General features: G+C 41.9%; 1 protein-coding gene across 3 annotated transcripts; it reads right to left on the bottom strand.

Moving 5' to 3' along the window:
* On the bottom strand, window positions 1-16,088 carry sytl2b (synaptotagmin-like 2b). 3 transcript variants are annotated; one of them, XM_079166174.1, is made up of 20 exons: window positions 15,968-16,088; window positions 14,850-14,983; window positions 13,479-13,630; window positions 12,742-12,853; window positions 11,679-11,727; window positions 11,465-11,567; window positions 10,936-11,365; window positions 10,667-10,848; window positions 7,233-9,644; window positions 6,356-6,469; window positions 6,215-6,265; window positions 6,025-6,119; window positions 5,829-5,930; window positions 4,480-4,649; window positions 3,493-3,595; window positions 3,200-3,361; window positions 2,909-2,993; window positions 2,666-2,768; window positions 1,857-2,062; window positions 1-1,540 (listed from the first exon to the last, which is right to left on the bottom strand). In XM_079166174.1, the coding sequence occupies exons 2-20, from the start codon at window positions 14,948-14,950 to the stop codon at window positions 1,392-1,394; spliced, it is 4,881 nt and encodes a 1,626-aa protein (XP_079022300.1). In that variant the 5' UTR covers window positions 14,951-14,983; window positions 15,968-16,088; the 3' UTR covers window positions 1-1,391. The 3 variants fall into 3 exon arrangements, with proteins under 3 accessions (XP_079022300.1, XP_079022301.1, XP_079022299.1); XM_079166175.1 differs by having other exon boundaries at window positions 14,850-14,964; window positions 15,968-16,085; XM_079166173.1 differs by having other exon boundaries at window positions 14,850-14,961; window positions 15,968-16,081.
* Window positions 16,089-17,097: the final 1,009 nt, after the last annotated feature.

A 17,097-nucleotide genomic window follows, 5' to 3' on the forward strand; every position in this document is an offset into this window, starting at 1 on the left:
TCAACCATATCACATGGTCTTTATTAACAAATTAAGTTGGCTTAGTTGTCATGAAGCTGTAGATGTTCAAACTCTCCATCATCACTTTTATGACTTTTGATGTCTGCTTAAAAGTTGAGCTTATTTCTCCACTCGAAGTCCTCTTACAATATTATTTAATGTCACAATTGTTCTCCTTTTGACACAAAAGTGAAAAAGTGAACAATATTACCTTAAAATATGTACATTTGCATGGGTCATTTCATTTTATATATCTGTGTGTCTGTACGGCTGTGACAGTGAAGTGTGATGACTAGTTCTACGAAGTTGTCTTGATTGGACAACTTACACAGTTAACAGCTCTAATTCAAATATGCAACATTTAATAGTAGAAACATGCAGCATCATAACCTGAAACGTCTTGATTCTTCTTGTCTTCCTCTCACACAGGTACATCATCCCTGAGCTGCAACAGCAGTCCTCTGGTGGTCGTAACTATTTGTTTCTCTGTCTGGAATCTCTTTATCCCTCTCTGAGACTCTCTTTATCGTCTATAATCTTAATTAAGTTGGAGACATAACAAAAACAAGTCATGGGGAAACTGGACAGGACTATTATGTTGTGATACTCTTTCATCACCATTGAAGAAATAGTTATTCAGACAATCTGTAGGATATGCTCTATGCTACCCTTGACTTTTATCATCATTATGCCAAATGATAAAGAAAAAAAAAAATGGACTTCTGCATTTAATTCCTTTAATCCCATTTGTTTTTTAATATGATTACGTGCAACAGTTCATCACATGATGTCACATATGCTGTCAAATTAAATTTAGAACAATACCGTCAAAATAAGAGTTAGTCTGACAAGATACAGCCGTTTAAGTGAATATTTACATCTGCTTTTTTCATTGTTACTGCTGTTTGCTATCTCATTTTTGTTAGTGTTAGCCTTACTTAACAACCTTGATAATTTGGCTCATGAGATATTTAGGGTGTATATAGCCAACTATCAAAATGGTGGACATTTAGACATACTGCATATCGGATATACATCTAGATCCTGGTACAACTGTGGGTATTAACCCTTTATTCACATCCTTGTGTGCATATTAATTAAAGCCTATCAACAGATGTTCAGCCAGACTTGCCTGGTACTTTTTGTATGTTACCTATGTGTGAGTCATGTTTTTATTTGGGGTTTATTGTATTTGGATTGATGTATGGTTTCTTGATTACATTTTGCAGTGTGCCTCAAGGCTTCTTCTTGTCTGTGATATTATTGTCACTAAAAGCAAGCACAAGGAGAGGCAGACATTTGAAATCCTTAGACAGCTTTTCCTGACTGAATTTAAATCTTTAAAACTATTAATTGACGGTGTTTTTATACTGTGTTTGCACTAGTTTTAGTTATTTGAAACCAGTTTTTGTAGAGCTCAGCACTCTTAATGGGAGTATGTCCTCCACCCATTCATTTGGGGTGGCCATCATGCGCTCCCACAGGGCCGCCTCATAAGGAGTTGAGTCCATCCAGTCCACCGGTGCTCCGTAACTTTTGCCTATGGAGAGACAAAAGAGATACAACAATTAAAAACACAAGCAACCCTGAGGTGGCTTCATTTAAGTTGGTGTTTAAGGCCCAAAGAGGTCAAATTATTCAATATTTTAACGAATAAAGCTAGAGAAAAGCCTAAAAAAGAAATAATATAATTTCATTCATATATAGTTTTTCATATCACAGCAATTGCACCACATTTGTTCCAGAAAGTGCAGTTTTCGAGTTGATATATCCGTTAAAAAAAAGCGATTCTCCAGCTGAAGATCACTTCTTTTACATGAGTCAGATTTTTTCGGTTTGTGTATTTTGACCAGTACCTTTTCCAACACCAATCCTCAGGCCCCCCAGCAGGTTGCTGGCCAGCCTGTCTTGGTCCCAGACAGTGAGCTCCACGCAGGCTTCTGATAGATCGGCCTGTCTGATGCCGTCGTACACCATCGTGTGGTTAAACGCTGGGTCTACTGTCCTCCGCACCACGCGCGTCTTCTGGCGACTCTTCCTGCTCGTGTCCGGCAGCACAGAGCTTGGGATGAGGGGGAAGAAGGATTATTTTCACCGCTACAGCAGAAAAGTTTAACTAATGATGGAGTCCTTTTGGGAGAGTAGCTAATCTCTCTCTGGCTGAGAGTTAAATGAGAATATCGATACTGATTTTACGCCTGTTCGTCACAGCTAGGAAAGGGTTAGCTTAGCTTAGCATGAGGAGGTGGAACAGGGGGAAACGGTGGCTCAACAAAATGCACCTCTAAAGCTTATGAATTAACATAGATTTTGTGTAAAACTTGTTTTACACGGAGTTCAGTGGAGACATCAAGATATCACTGCAACTGGTCACAGCCTGGCTACCGTTTTTGTACATATTAAATAAACAATATATAATATGTTAACTAGTGAGCTTTAGAGGTGCTGGTTGGCGATTTCTTTACCTTCAGACAGAGCCGTTTCCCCCTGTTTACAGTCTCTATGCTAAGCTAAGCTAACTTGCGGCTGTCTTTAGTTTCATGTTTAAAAGACAAACTTGAGTGGTATCAATCTTCTCATCTAACTCTCGGCAAGAAATCAAATCAGAGTATTTCCCATAAAGCCAACCAATATCTTGAACTTAATATGAATGTAATATGCATACCACTTAACATATGGGTCGATGGTGGCCCTGATTGGAAGCAGGTTCTTGCAGTCTTTCACCCAAATGTGAATTTCTCCGGTGTTTGGACCCTCCTTAATTAATCCTTAGAAAAAGAAATGACAAAATATATACAAAAATATTCAAAGAACCTTTTCTATACAACGGGTGGGATTGCGGTTTACTAAAATACGCATCAAGAAACAAAGCCTGGTTTTAAATAACAGAAAAAAAGCGTGTGCAGACCATCACTGTGGATGATCTCTGGCAGGAAACGTATGGCTAGTCTCATCTCTCCTTGACCATGTGATGGCGCCAGAGTGGGTGCGGTCTGAAACGTTTGACAGAGTATAAAATATACATAAACAGTAGATCCCAAATTCCTTTGTGTACAGGTTATACAACTGCATGTGATATCACAAGCTCAAATAGACTCTGGGGAGGCGGATGACATTGTTAGATAATCCGCTGTTATTTGATGAGAAAACAACTGCTGTGGTTAAAGCCAGCCTGTGAGCGTGTTTTTCTTCTTCTTACCCTTGCTTTCAGGGCTAAGTAGTTCATCGGGGTGTGGTCAAAGTCCCACTTGGAGAGGTCCACATCTACCTCGCCCAGGAAACTGTTCCTGCCAAAGGTGTCGTGATGCCAAACAGACAGAATGAGCGTCTGGGTTCTGAGGTACTCCATGCGAACACGATACTGTAAGGACAAGTAAAGAGCACGGTGCTTTTGTTTGTTGATTATCATGCATGCCAAGTATTTGGCATCGCAGTGTGGGAAAGTGCCTTTGTTTGTTTAGCACTATCAGCATTATATCTGTGGATTCTTACTCGGAGGATCTCGTTGAACGTTGGATTTCGTGTCTTCTTTTTCACAGATGTTTTCCTCTTTCCCAGATTAGCTTTGTCAGGAACCAGGTAGCTTTTGACATACCTTCAAAAGCAAAAAGATACACCCTCTGTACATAATACCATATGGAAGTAAATCTAGTCAAAGTTAGTGGACAAAATGTACATTCTGACTCAAGTGCCAGAAAATTTTACGCATTTTTAGTTATACTGTTGTAGTATATCCTTTACACATCGTAGAAAAAGGCATTGAAAGTTTACCCTTCTTTTGCAGTGGGTCCAGTTTTTAAAGCATAGAGAGAACACCGGTGATTGAAAACGTTAAATATTTATGTATTACTCGTATCATAGTGTTTGTTTTTACCAATAGCGTGTTGTGCATTTAAATATCATATATGTTTCGGCCCTAATCCCTGCATTGAGAAACCCAAATGTGCTACCAGGTGTGCTTCCATAGAAACAGATATGTACACGCATTATCCAGGGTTTTGATCCAACTCATATTAGCTTAAGTTATGTTAGTCAGTAAAATAAAATAAAAAAAACAATGATAAACAAGGTGATGATGATCTAAATGCTGAAATAAAAGGGAAAACCACCAGAGACAAATTTCAATGGCTTGTTAGATGTAGTGGCAACTCGAGTTCTGGTGTAGCATTTAATCTCTACCAGTTGATGATCAAACAACAGCAACAGGTAGCAGAAATCTTTCATCATTCATCTTTTCATACATTTAGTATAACACTACAAGATCTTTTTCATTTGAATTCAGACACTATAAGCCACATTAAACAACTATTTTTCCTGCCTTGTTTGCCATTCTGCTGGTACATGTGACAGAGACAAAAACAGTGTTAGCCTGTGACTCTTCAAGTTAAACTTAACAGTCATTCATTTTATTTAGCAGATAATAAACAGTACATACAGTATAGAAATATGATGATAGAATATTTCAAGTACAGTACTCACGGATCAGAGCGGCCCCTCTTTGGGTCGACTGCTGCCAGGTCTTGGCACTCAGTCACAAAGATGTGAAACTCTTTGAGCTTCTTGACGTAGTTGATGGAGAACTGGATATTTCCCTGAACTTCCACATTCCCAAAATCGCCGCTGTACATGGTCATCACACTTCCACTCATCTAGGAGCACACACACAAGCAAGTAGGCAAACATTTTACATCATCATTCATTTCTTTAATCTTTTTATTTATTGGATGATTTGTGGTTTGGGCTTTTTGGAAATCTAATCTATCTCCTGGAGATAAAAGTCAAGGACAGAGCTAATTGGTTCCACTTCAGAGGGGAACTCCACTGATTTTCGACATCTTAGGGAAAACCTACTAAATATATGAAATAAGTTGTATGAAGCCTGCGTGAAATTTGATTGCCTCAAATCATGTCACTTGAGACAGCGTTGGTTTGGACTAAAGGCTTCAAGTTTAAACGTGAATACAAACGGAGGGTCTCTGTAGACCGCTCCTCTTTTCTGCTTGAGTCTAGCAGCTTGAGGCAGGAGTGTGTCTACGTTTCCTCAGATCAGTACCTCCGCTGATGCCCTGCCATTGTCCCAACGGTACGTTATTTCAAAGCCTTTATTCTGAAGGTCCATTGCTCCAAAACAGAAGCACATGGCTAAGTTGCAATCATTTCTTCTCTACTATGGCAAAGGCATGACCTGCCCACCTCTGCCTCTGATTGGCTCTCCACTTGTCACGCCTAAACCCGACCAACAAAGGCAAGGAGTTCTAGCCACACTGTCTAAGCGAGTATTGTTAGTATATCTAAAAAAGTACATAGATTTTAACATGGGCCAAGGATGATGCTGAGGGAACAATGAGCTGACCCCCTTAAGGGAACATGAGCTGCCACGAGCATAACACTTCCAAAACCTCGAACAAACTGTCAGCAGCCGAGTTGTCTTGTCGGCAATGTAGGCACCAGGTTTGTCGAGCAATGAGCATAAAAAAAGATAATATTTCTTCGGCATCGATATTTATCCCTTTTTTTTTTCTAACTGTCAACTCAACATTGTGTCACAGACAATGCTATAGGAGTGCAATGCCAAATAGTTGGAGTACTGTGGAGTAATCTTTTTTTGTGGTTGTGCCTGACCATCTGGTGCCAACCACGAGTCTGTTGGGGATAGGAAGCCCATTGTTTCAAAGAGCAAAACATGTGATACCACTCCTAACAAACAAACAGACAAATAACTAGGTAAATGTCAATCTCTGACAAACACAATTTAATTGTAAAAGCCAACAATCAGTGCAGTTTAAGAGAGCAGTGTTAAGCATGCTCATGCATTAGTGTGAACATACATCAGACAAAGACGACATGCCAGAGGAGCCGGTGAGGTTATTCAAAGAGCTGCCCGTCATTAGTCTTCCCTCGCAGGTGGAGTCATTGTCTCTGCCAACGTCCTGAAACACAGACAGCAGGCACAGAAAGCTCCGTGCTCAGGGATGCAGAGCATACTTTGACCTACTGGACTAAAACATGCAGAGGTGGTTTTACCTCCTCCTGTAAAAACGAAGGAACCGATTTGCTCATCTTCTTCAGGTGCTCCCGATCCGAAAATAGGGACGGTGACGGCGACGGGATGGATGAAACTAAAGAGTGGTTGATTGGGAAGCAGAAGATTCAAATCTTTACTAATTTGCTTGCAAACATGTCCGTAATGGAAAAGATCAGGCATTTTTATTACCATCACGAATGCGTCTCATGTCAGCTGTTGGGTCTTGTCTGGTTTCTTGTCCTGTGAAAAACAAAACCAAAGAAACTACAATCCCCCAAAATGATCTGCGTATATGAACAATCTGACTTGGAGGTTAAAGGACATGCTCACGTGGTGATGAAGATGCGGTGATGTCCTCCATACTTTTAGTCAGATTTTTAGGCCTTGCTTCTGCTCTCCGCAATGCTTTCCTCACGAGGTTTTGACCCTCGACATCATTCTCACCTACAGTATGTATTGGAGAGAAAAATCAACTTACAGGCTCACAGTATGGGCAGTTGCTCATGCTCAAATTGGTTGATGAGTCTTTGTTTAAAGATATCATGAGTAAAAATCAGAGTAACGAGTTGGTATTTTGAGCTTTACATTATTTTATTAAGCAAGTTTATTGCTCACATAGCTTGAAAACTAATGTACTTGTCTGAAGGATATGTAGGTACAGCCCCTGCCTCAAAGCTTTTAAACTACTGTGAATTTTTTTGTTTTTAATGTGTCAGTGAAGTAAGAGGAACATATTGCCCATCCCACAAATTAAACATGGGCAGCTGACTGCAGGCACATTGTGTATTCAGAGATTTGCTTCTGCCAACACAGACAACTCGACAGGGACATGATATCACGGATACTGCTGGATAAAACCCATAGTGATAATAATAAGAGACAACAGGAGTTGGACTGCTTCAGTTCACTTCAAAATAGCTTATTCAAGACATTGTTAGAATTATGTACATATGAAAGAGCTACGTGTTTGTTCATTCTTGACTTTTAATAACTTAATAACTTAACAAAGAATTGCCGCGACTGGGAATTTGCACACGTGTGTCAGGGGTGTTCACGTAGGAATTAAACTGTGGCAACCGGCACATTTAGGAAAAAAACTAAATTTCAAAGCACCCTCACTCATAATTCGAGCAACCCCATAGCACTAGCACAAGAAAATCTCTGGTGTATCGCCCTGTTTATAAAAAAAAGTGAAGTTGGTGCTTACGGTTTGAACTCCTCGAGTTGGACCAGGTTTCTGACGTGCTGCTCACAGATGATTCCTGACCTGCGTCTGAACTGCTGTAGTTTGCCCACAGGGGACGCTGACTCGTCTTGCTGCCCCCTCTGCTGTAACTCTCCTCTAAGCTCACCGGAGTGCTGGCCCTCACCGGCCCATCCAGATCAAACTCATACCGAGACTTTCCTTCTGACCCGTCGTCCTTCAAAGATGGGGCGAGAGAGGTGTGCTCGCTGGTCTCGCTGGTCTCGTCCGTCATGCCCAGGTAATGCCGGTAGTCTCTGGGAACATATGACCGTGCACGTGGCATCGGAGTCGGAGTCTCAGTTTCCTCAGGTGATCTTCTTGGTGAAGCACCTTTTTCGGCGTTCTGCCTCTGCTTTCTGCTCTGGGAGTGGACGGGGCGTACGTCCATTTTAAGCTCTTTTCCATCCGGGTCACTCAGAGAAAACATGCTAATGGAGCGACGCATGGAATTTCCACGACTGCTCGATGTGCCAAAGCTGTCTTTTCTGCTCGTTGGAGAGCGAATCTCTTTTCCTGATCTGATTGGGGATTTTGGGGGTTTCTCCTCTCTATTAGCATCTTTTGGGCTCCTTTTGGACACTGCTGTCGCATAAATGGACAGGTTGTTTTCGCCATCATTCGCTACTCTTGACCCTGGCTGTCTATCATGAGGTGACTTTGATCGATTCTGATGAGGTGGAGATGATTTCATGGCAGCAGGTCTTGGTTTCTCTGATACGCAGTAATTCTCCGGGTCACTGCACTTTAACTCCTGAAATGAAAGCTGGGCACTTATTGTCTCTTTCTTTTTGGGGCTCTTGGGTTTGTCGAAGGAAGATGATCCCTTGGTCTCACCCCAGAACTCACGCAGAGTACTGAATTGTGTTCGGCCTGTGCGTAGGGTAGGAGACAACTTGTCTATTGTCTGATTCAAAGGAAGAATAGTAAGATTGTGGTAATTCCTATCAGAGTGTCCGTCATCGATGTCTGAATCATTTCCAATCGATGTCAGATCGTACTCCGACTTTGTAAATCTTTTATTCAGTTTTGATTGACTTGCACCACGAGCAACTTTACCATCACCAAGAGGTTTGGGTTTGCCGGTGTAAAGTGGAGGCTTTTGCAACTCCTGCTCCCAGAAAGACTTGAGCTGCTTTATCTTCTCCGTAGTACCTTCTTGTTGTGGTTGACCTTGTCCGTTGGCATGCGGGCTGTTAATTCTGTCTTTGTTCGACGTATCCTCCTTTCGTTTCGGAGAAATGCTTGACTGCATACTTTTATCCTCACTATCCCTCATCTGTACTTCTTCACTTGAACCTCTACGCATTTGTGTTTTAGAGGTGATTTGCTTATCAACTTGCTTGTCGTTCGTATATGGGCTGTTTCTGGACAAATGGAGCTTCTCAGAGTCTGGATCTGTATCCCGGTGAGACACGGGAATAGTCTTTGACAGTTCATCTTGCAGTGAGGTTTCTCTAGATCGGGAAATACTGTCAGGTTGTGCACCGGACTGGATGGGTGTCTTTGACTGTAGACTAATTCTGTTTACAGATAAAATCTCTGTGTCTGAATCTCTTCTGTTGGCTACTTGGGGACTGGCTGCTAACTTTAACAAATCTGAGTTGTATGTTGAATCATTGTTATTCCTCTGAGTTGAAGTATTGATCACCAGACTAGGTCCAGTATCTTCCTGTTGTTCTCTTGCATCCCCAGGATTTGAAGCCGACTGATCATAGATTCCCATTCCGTTGTAAATTCCAGGCACAGTGGGCATATCAGGCGCTATCTGTGGTGTGTTTACTTTGTCCTTGTCTTTTTCTGCTGAGACTTGACCAGGTTTTTGTCCTTTGCTGATAATTATTTTATGTCCCGTGTTGCTTTTCTCCCAGAATGACTTCAGATGAGCGATTTGGGGGGGTTGGCTTTCATCGTTATCATCTTCAACTTCCTGTGACCGAATTCTTTCTCTGGTATTCTTCTCTTCCTCTTCTTGGGTTTCTTGTGTGTCTCTGTCTGTTGCTCTGAACTCTCTAGCCACACTGGACTGTCTTTGTAAGGTATTTCTTCTCATTTGAAGAGTTTCTTTCTTTCTGTCACTTATAATATCCCCAGCATCTTTTCTAAGTGAACCTTCACCTCTTGATTTACTGATTTCTGTCTGTTTATCAGAGCTCTGCGTTGCCTTTGGAACATCTTCTGTCTTTGGCCAATCAAGGCTGTCTGTGCTGCGGCTAAACCAGTCCAGTACCTTAGCGATGGAGTCCTCCTCATCACCAGTGGGACTGGTGGTCTGAGCGGATAATTGAAATGCATTTTTTTGATTTGATTTCTTCTGAGCTAGCTTATCAGACTTATCAATGAAGTTGAGATCATAAGACACTGGGGGATCTGGATCTGAAAAGAAAGTAATTAAATACGTCTTAGTGTAGTCAGAAAGCTAAGGATGTCTGTGCTGCAGCAGGTTTGCCTGACCTCCCATGGGCCCACCGTTTTTATTAAGAGTCAGCCATGCTAACTGCACTGTGAAGTTACGCTAAAGGCCGAATACTAACATGCTCACAATGACAATGCTAACATGCTGATGTTTAGCGGTATGTTCACCACATTCACTATTTTAGTTTAGTTTGTTATCATGCTACCATTTGCCAATTAGCAATAAACACAGCTGAGGCTGATGGGAATGTTATTAGCCCCCAATGAGGACTGTAACTGGGGATGCTTAGTTACGTACGCCACCAGCTGCTTTTTTCTTCATTCTCTGGCCTTTTGGTGAAATGGACTTTACTAAAAGAATATAAATGCTTTATCCATAGCAGAAGAAACAGAAGCAGGTACTTCAATTTCAAGGTGTATTTATTTAAAAAAAGATCTGTCAGCCTGTATTACATCTTGTTTTAATCTCTATCAGGCGTAGGCCTGAGAAGAGGTTATGTGTCCGGCAGTGTGTGTGACTGTGGGCGTCCGTGACTGAGTGAGGGTGCACCTCTGTTTTCATCCTCAATTTATCTCGCAGTTTGCTGCATCATACTATGTCATACTTTGGTGCCCCACAATGGCTGCATGCAAGGACCTCTCATTGTTGCGGTGACTCACACCTTGTCTTATCTGTTTTATATTGACTGATCATTGACTGCCTGCTTAATCCTCACTCACCACTCTTATCTGAAGGGTCACAACACAATTCTGTTACCCAGAAGGCTGTTCTGATTTAGCGTTTTCTTAGGAATATGGCAAATTTCACCTCTTTCGACCTCTAAACATCTGAGAAGAAAAAGTTAGTCTAAGGTTGAATTGTAGCAGTTGCTTCATTTTAAGATCCAAAGGTTAGGAACTATTGCCTCGGTTGAAATTCGATGACTGGTTCAGAAGTACTTTTCACTACAGTAAGTAGAGTTATTCTTTGTAACTGAACTCACCCGCAGTGCATTGGGGCAGACTCAGATCTACCGGTCTCGTTGCTGTTCCCACACTGCTGTTGTTTTCGCGGTCTGAGTCCTGAATCCTGACTGTGTGCAGAACAACATCTTCATCTCGTTCAATGTTCTCCTGTGGGATCTCTTTGTCAGTGGATGCATCACTCCTGGTGGATGTGGCAAGTCTGAAATTATGCAGGTTGTGAGTTGCAGTGGAAAGAGGAGAGCGCTTAATTAAAATGTCGGAGTTGTTGGAGGAATCGTCCACTGACCTGTCACTTGTTATCGAAGGTGGGTTTCTTTCTCTCTTCAGACTGGAATTAGATGAAAGCTGAGGCACATCACAGAGTGGCTGCTGGGAGTTTTCATCCACAGGTTTGGATGGTTGAGCTGAATGAGAAACTTGATAAGAAACAACACTTTTCTGCGGTATTTCATCTTGGCCCTTAAGGGAGGACTGGTTAGAGTTCTCACTGGACCCTCGCTGGAGGCTCCGTCTTGGGCTGGGAACAATCCCCGCTGTCTCTCCCAGAGCGTCTACCGCCGGGCCGCTGCTCTCTGACTGACTGGAGGTATGTCTTGAGAGAAATGTCCTCTTCTTTGGCACCGGCCTGTAACCGACAGAAGAGCCCTCTGATATGAGGGAGCCCCCTGAAGTCTGACTGCTCTCTGCCGGGTGGCTCTTCAGTGGAGATTTGGGCTCTGAGGCAAACAACGGAAGAACGGCTCAGTCTAGAGTATCGATTCAATATTGCTCTGCTAATGCTTTGCACATTGATTTTTGTTTGTTTCAGTTCAAACCTGTCTCAGGTGACTCCTGGTCCCAGTTGGTTGACATGTCATCATTATTTTCAGGTGGCTCAACAACAATGAGGGAAGCCCGGTTGAAAGGGTTTTGCCTTGGCTTAAAGGAAAATTACTATAATTATTGTTTGACAATACAATATTTGCAATATGATTGTGACAAGGTTGCGATAAAGAAAGGAAAACGGCTGATCTGTTTTGTAACACATACCGTTCTTGGAGAGCGGACCGCTGAATTCAGATTCTCTTTTTCTGCATCGCTGTGGAAAAAAAGAAATTTAAATATTAAGTTAGAAAAGGTGAACTTAAAGGAAATACGAGCACTATAAAGCATGATTAGATGAAGTGCAGTTTAACTTGATGTGCCTGCTGAAAAACATCTCAGCAGCAAATGGGTTTTTTTTCCTCAAAAGTATACTGTAATGTGCATGACTGGAGCTTGCTGACTCGTAAATAACGCTGGTATCAAAGAGAAAGAACTCTACCAAACCTAATCAGCCGGAATATCAACAGAAAGTAAGAGAGCATTCGATAAGATCTGATTTGTAGCTGAATAAGAGGATTTGTAAAAAGCAAAGCAAATCTTTGAGTAATTGATTGATTGCATTTAGAAATGCATGTGATGAAACACAGGAATTACACTGCAAAGACAGTAGAACCATCAGGTTACAAACAGAGAGTTCAGGCCACTGCATTCCTGAGTGTACTGTGTGTTTAGGAAGTGTGTATCCCTCTGCTCGAATTACAGCTTGGCAAAATCAAATATTGACCCAACTTCCAATGGAAACATGTTGAATACAAATTATTCTCCACTGGAAGAAGTTGCACACTGTAAAAGTATTCGTTGTTATAATCTCCTGGCAACGGGATACCTGGGAACATCCTGATTCTTTTGCTGGAATTCCATTCCTAAAATAACAACCACAGGAACATAAACAGCCACCTCCCATTCAGTGTCATTATGCTGAGAGCTCTGCTGAGTTAATCCCTTAATATGTCAAACCACATCCAGCAGTGTTGTGAGCAGTAGCTGCTGCTGGGCTATAAAACAGTGCCAGTAAGCACCACCTATGTTTGCACAGGCTGAGTCACAAGACACACACATACACACACACACACACACAAATACTGTATACACTGACAAAGTGAGAAGAAAGAGATGCTGTTCCAGTGTTTCAAATTGATAGAGTTATTTAATGGATTCTGAAGACAAAAAATAAAGAGATTAAAGACGGACAGATCAGTAAATCTATGAATAAGAAAGGAGTGTGTACTTGATCTCCTGTGGTTGTAGTGTTTCGAAACATCTGGCTGGTTTTGGTGGAGCGACAATGTCTGAACCTCGACTGCTGGCTGTCTTGGATCTTTCAATTCGGGGAGAACCATCTGCAACAGAAAGGAGCTGTGTTTACAGCAGCCTATGAATAACAGCAATCTAAATGTTCTGTTTTAAAATGAAATGACGCATTATGTTGATTTAGGGCAGATGTTTAGGTTGAGTTCTTTCCTAGCCCCATATTTGGACCCCAGCTCTCTGTTACTTCCTAAGAAAACCTCCGAGGCAGAATCTAAACGTTTCTATTTTCACAAGTTGTCCTCCAAAGTGTTTTTGTGATCCCACAGATGTCAACAATCTGCACAGAAGTATATATCTTTGCTCGCGGCAAAACCAACGTTTAGATCCAATACTTTAAATCCAACTGTCACTTCACTCTGATCTTCTTCTCTTCTGTCATATACACTAAGTCCTCTGTTTTAGGCATTGGCAGGGAGCGGCGTAGTCGGTAGAAAAGGTTGGATTTAAACTTTGGTGTCACCGTGGGGAAACATTGTATCCTTCAAGGCCGACAGAAGACACCAGAGGGATTTAGAAAATACCTCTGAAGATACAACCTGCTGCTGGATAACAGGTAACAGTAAAAAAAAACTGCCAGGAGTGCTGAGGTCACAAATGGAGCTATAACATGTGCTTTAAAACAAGCCCTTTGTCAACAGTGTAGAACGAACACACCTAAACCAGCCTTCCTCTGTTTCATGGAGGCCAGGATGATCTCCGAGCCGTGGATCTTGTCCATGTGTCTGCGAGACTTGGCCTCATAAAACCACTCTCCAGTTCGGTACTTCAGCTCGGTGTCTAACAGCGACCTGCTGTCAGGTATTTTCCTTGAGGGGAAACACAAAGGAAACATGTACAAATGCTTAAGTCAAGAGGTTTTTCCGTGCCGTCATTCATTGTCTGTTTATGCAATATGTGAATCCTAGTTGGGTGGCATTTCTCGACAAATGCTTTTAATCAGGTACTGCCTTTTTTTAATCTCCTGACGCACTTTAAGAACTCAGTTTAAGGTGGTAAAATGTTTCCTCCACTTCACTGCAATTACAGTTGCACATGAACTACCTAAAGGAAAGAATTCGGAAAACATTCCCATCAAGTTCAAATTGAATCAAAGAGATATGGCCGCTCCAACTCATCTTTCGTCTTGATGGAGAAACACAGCGGTCATGTGAATAAAGGGGCAGCACATTATTACAGGCTGTTGGCTTAATCCTTTTACACCAGACCGGCAAAGACACAGCAAGCATTCAGCCTCCCGCTGATAAAAGAAAGAAAGTTGGCCGGCCAACTCCATTAAACTCACAATGAAAAGCACATTGTGTCATTGTATTCTTGACTCATGTTAATGTAACAAAACACCTCTTCAAAAAGGACTCTTCTTTTCTTAGTTAACATGCATGACTGCATTTTTATTAGGGATATAGAAGTTTCTACTTTAATTTCTGCACGTGGGAGGGATCAGAAAAGATACTGGGCCTTTTGTTTGTCTCAACAAGCCTTGAATGTACACTGAGAGGAATGTTTGACCTCTCCCACAGGTTCAATGGAGAGCTTAGCTGCTGATTTTAAACGTTTTTCTAGAAGGAGGCAGTATGAGGCATCACGCTCTTCACAGTTGAGGTGTCTCTCATCACTGAGGCCTTTAAGGGTTTCTATTCTTGTCCGTCAGGGCAGCATGACCCTCTCCCATGTGTAGACTTCATCTTGGCTTTAATCTAATTTGCCCCTCTCACATGGAGGCTTCTCAGCCACGGCATCTGTATCCGGCCAAGCTGTTATTGTGTTATTCCATTATGACCAGACGAGTATTATTTTGACTGTCCCACAAAGGCCTCTTCTCACAAAACAGGCGGTGGAAGGAGTACTTATTTAATCATTAAAATTACATTAGTTGCATAAGGGGACATTTGCTTAAATGCTGGCCAAAAACATTTCTGCTCATGTAAAAAACTAAACGATGTTGGATGCCATTGTCATCTGAAGCATTTACCACAAAAAATCCAGGGATGTCCGATGCTGATTTCTTTTGCCTGATTTTTTTCCTACCTGATTCTCTCCTCCTCGGCCTTCTTCAGATCGGCGTCCCTCCTCAGCACCGTCATTATCGCCCCTTGCTCATCCTCCGTCAGGTAGCTCAGGTCAATCATGGCTCCTCCTCCTGCTTGACAGACAGTCTTTAGCTGTTGGTTGGCGAGTTGTTTATAAAAACAAATAAGTGACCAAAACCACAGCATGCCATTCTTACACAACCACTACAGTGGCTTCCATACAACAGGCCTCTAATTGATGGAGAATGCAGTGACTCCAATTAGCTCTATTTCAATAGAGACATCTGCAACACTTGAAGCCGTTCCAACAATACCGCTTATTAAATGTAAAGTGACCTGTTAATCACTGTAGTACAAGTACAATTTTTTCGGTACTTTACTTGTGTAGGCAATATCCATTTAGTTTATCATTATACTTCTACTTCACTACATTTCAGAGGGAATTATTGTCAACTATCAAAATCACTTTACTTTAGGTACATCACTACTTCCACACCATAAATGTATCTACACCAAATGTATCTCGTGTGCTCCTTTTGCATGTTTATTTAAGGAACTCTTTGTTGACACATCAGGTAAGTGCTCTATAGACACACTCACTGGCTGTCATGCCACACTGACATTTCTACTTTGACTTGGTTATAAAGTACTTCTAAAATACTTGTAAACTGATACTCTGTCTGGGTCCTACATGTTTTTGTGCAGCTGCAGATTTCGAGATAAAAGTGAAGAAGCTGCAGGACACTGCTGGAAATGTTTTCTTGTCCAAATTAATGAAGAGAAGCACTCCCGCACACTGTCTCAACCATTCAGGTACGTAATGTAATGTTTTTTATGTATCCATATTTACAAGTTTGATAATGTTTCTTAGAGTTAAATTTGAAATCTCTACCTTCAATTATAGTCTATATATAATAGTCAGACATCTTTTTATAGAGGTTCTAGCAATGCATTGTCAACAGTAACGGTTAGAAATAGTGATATCAGGCGACCGATAACATTTTGTGTTTATTTCTCTATTCATGAAATACTTTATAACGCAAGCAAATGTTTGTAAAACAAAAAACAAAAAAATAACTGAAGTTTTCCTTTAATATGTCAGAGTGTGTCACCTACCTTACAGGACGCCTGCAGGCTCTTCACAAACTGCTCCAGTAAGTCCCATCCTGATGTGTTAACAAAAGAAGCAGGTGTGGAAGTGTTTGCCTCCTCCAAAGATCTGCTGCTGCTGCTGGATTGTGCCGGACTCCCCGGTCAAGAGCTGAGGAGAGAGGGATGGACTCTCTCTCTGTGTGTGTGTGTGTGTGTGTGTGGGGAGGACCTGACATGTGCCGCCAGCTGAGGAGTTACATTCTTGTTCTACGTAGGTGTCATCTGTGCTGTAATGGCAGCCGGCGTCCAGCAGGTGTCCTCAGTTTCCACACGTTGAAGTCTCAATGTAGGTCCATTTGTTGACATCATCAGTGTGTGTTTGACAAAAGGGTGTGGACACAGGCGGGCCAGAGGAACCTGAGGTATTTCAAACAGCAAGAGCATGATCGCAATACAAACAATAAGACGTTTTAAGCCCTTAGAATGGTTTGGACTGTACCGGCGATGTCATATCCCCAGTGTGACCCTGATGTGACTCTCAGGGCAGCTCCATGGTTTTAACAACAGGCTGTTCCCGTCTGGTTTGTTGATGATCAGCCCAGAAAGAAGACAAACAAAGCCAGCTGGAAACCAGACTGTGGCTGAAGCTGGGGAATCCTCTGTGGTAATATCCTGGTGACCTACTTGTAAAATGATGAACCCCATGTGGGACACCCCCCTCTAAAGTCTTCTTAGGAGATGTGTTCATCTCCTGGATGAGTCAAACATGAATTATGCTGCTGGCTGACTGTGCAAGTGGTTAAAAGAGTGGTTGTGAGATCCTGTAAGCGGGTCGTGTCTTGAGTTATTTCAGCCGTTTGACAAGGTGCCGTTTCCTGAATTAAGTTGTATTTAATCACCACAACAAACCAGGAACCATGCAGTATTCAGTGAAAATGTTCAGAGTACACTGAGAGGGGGGTGAGGTGGGACCCAACAGCTCATTTTTGATCTAGAGCCCACAAGCCAGGTTGAACACCAGTGCACTACATTCAATGGCAACAAGTGCCTTATGCAGTACGATGCAGTTACAGTATCTTAAATGAGTAATAGCCTACTGTAAATCTTACTGTTTATAAATTGCCTATAAAAAGGTACAAGACCAAACTAAAATA

Source organism: Pholis gunnellus (assembly GCF_910591455.1).
Source record: "Pholis gunnellus genome assembly, chromosome: 9".
Lineage (NCBI taxonomy): Eukaryota > Metazoa > Chordata > Actinopteri > Perciformes > Pholidae > Pholis > Pholis gunnellus.

Excerpts from the sequence above, each read along its gene's own strand:
- sytl2b (XM_079166174.1), bottom strand. The coding sequence starts at position 14,950 with ATGATTGACCTGAGCTACCTGACGGAGGATGAGCAAGGGGCGATAATG. Across the intron at positions 11,728-12,741 it reads CTACAACCACAGGAGATCAA|CGATGCAGAAAAAGAGAATC; the intron begins GTACACACTCCT and ends TTTTTTCCACAG. Across the intron at positions 6,120-6,214 it reads CATGAGACGCATTCGTGATG|TTTCATCCATCCCGTCGCCG; the intron begins GTAATAAAAATG and ends ACCACTCTTTAG.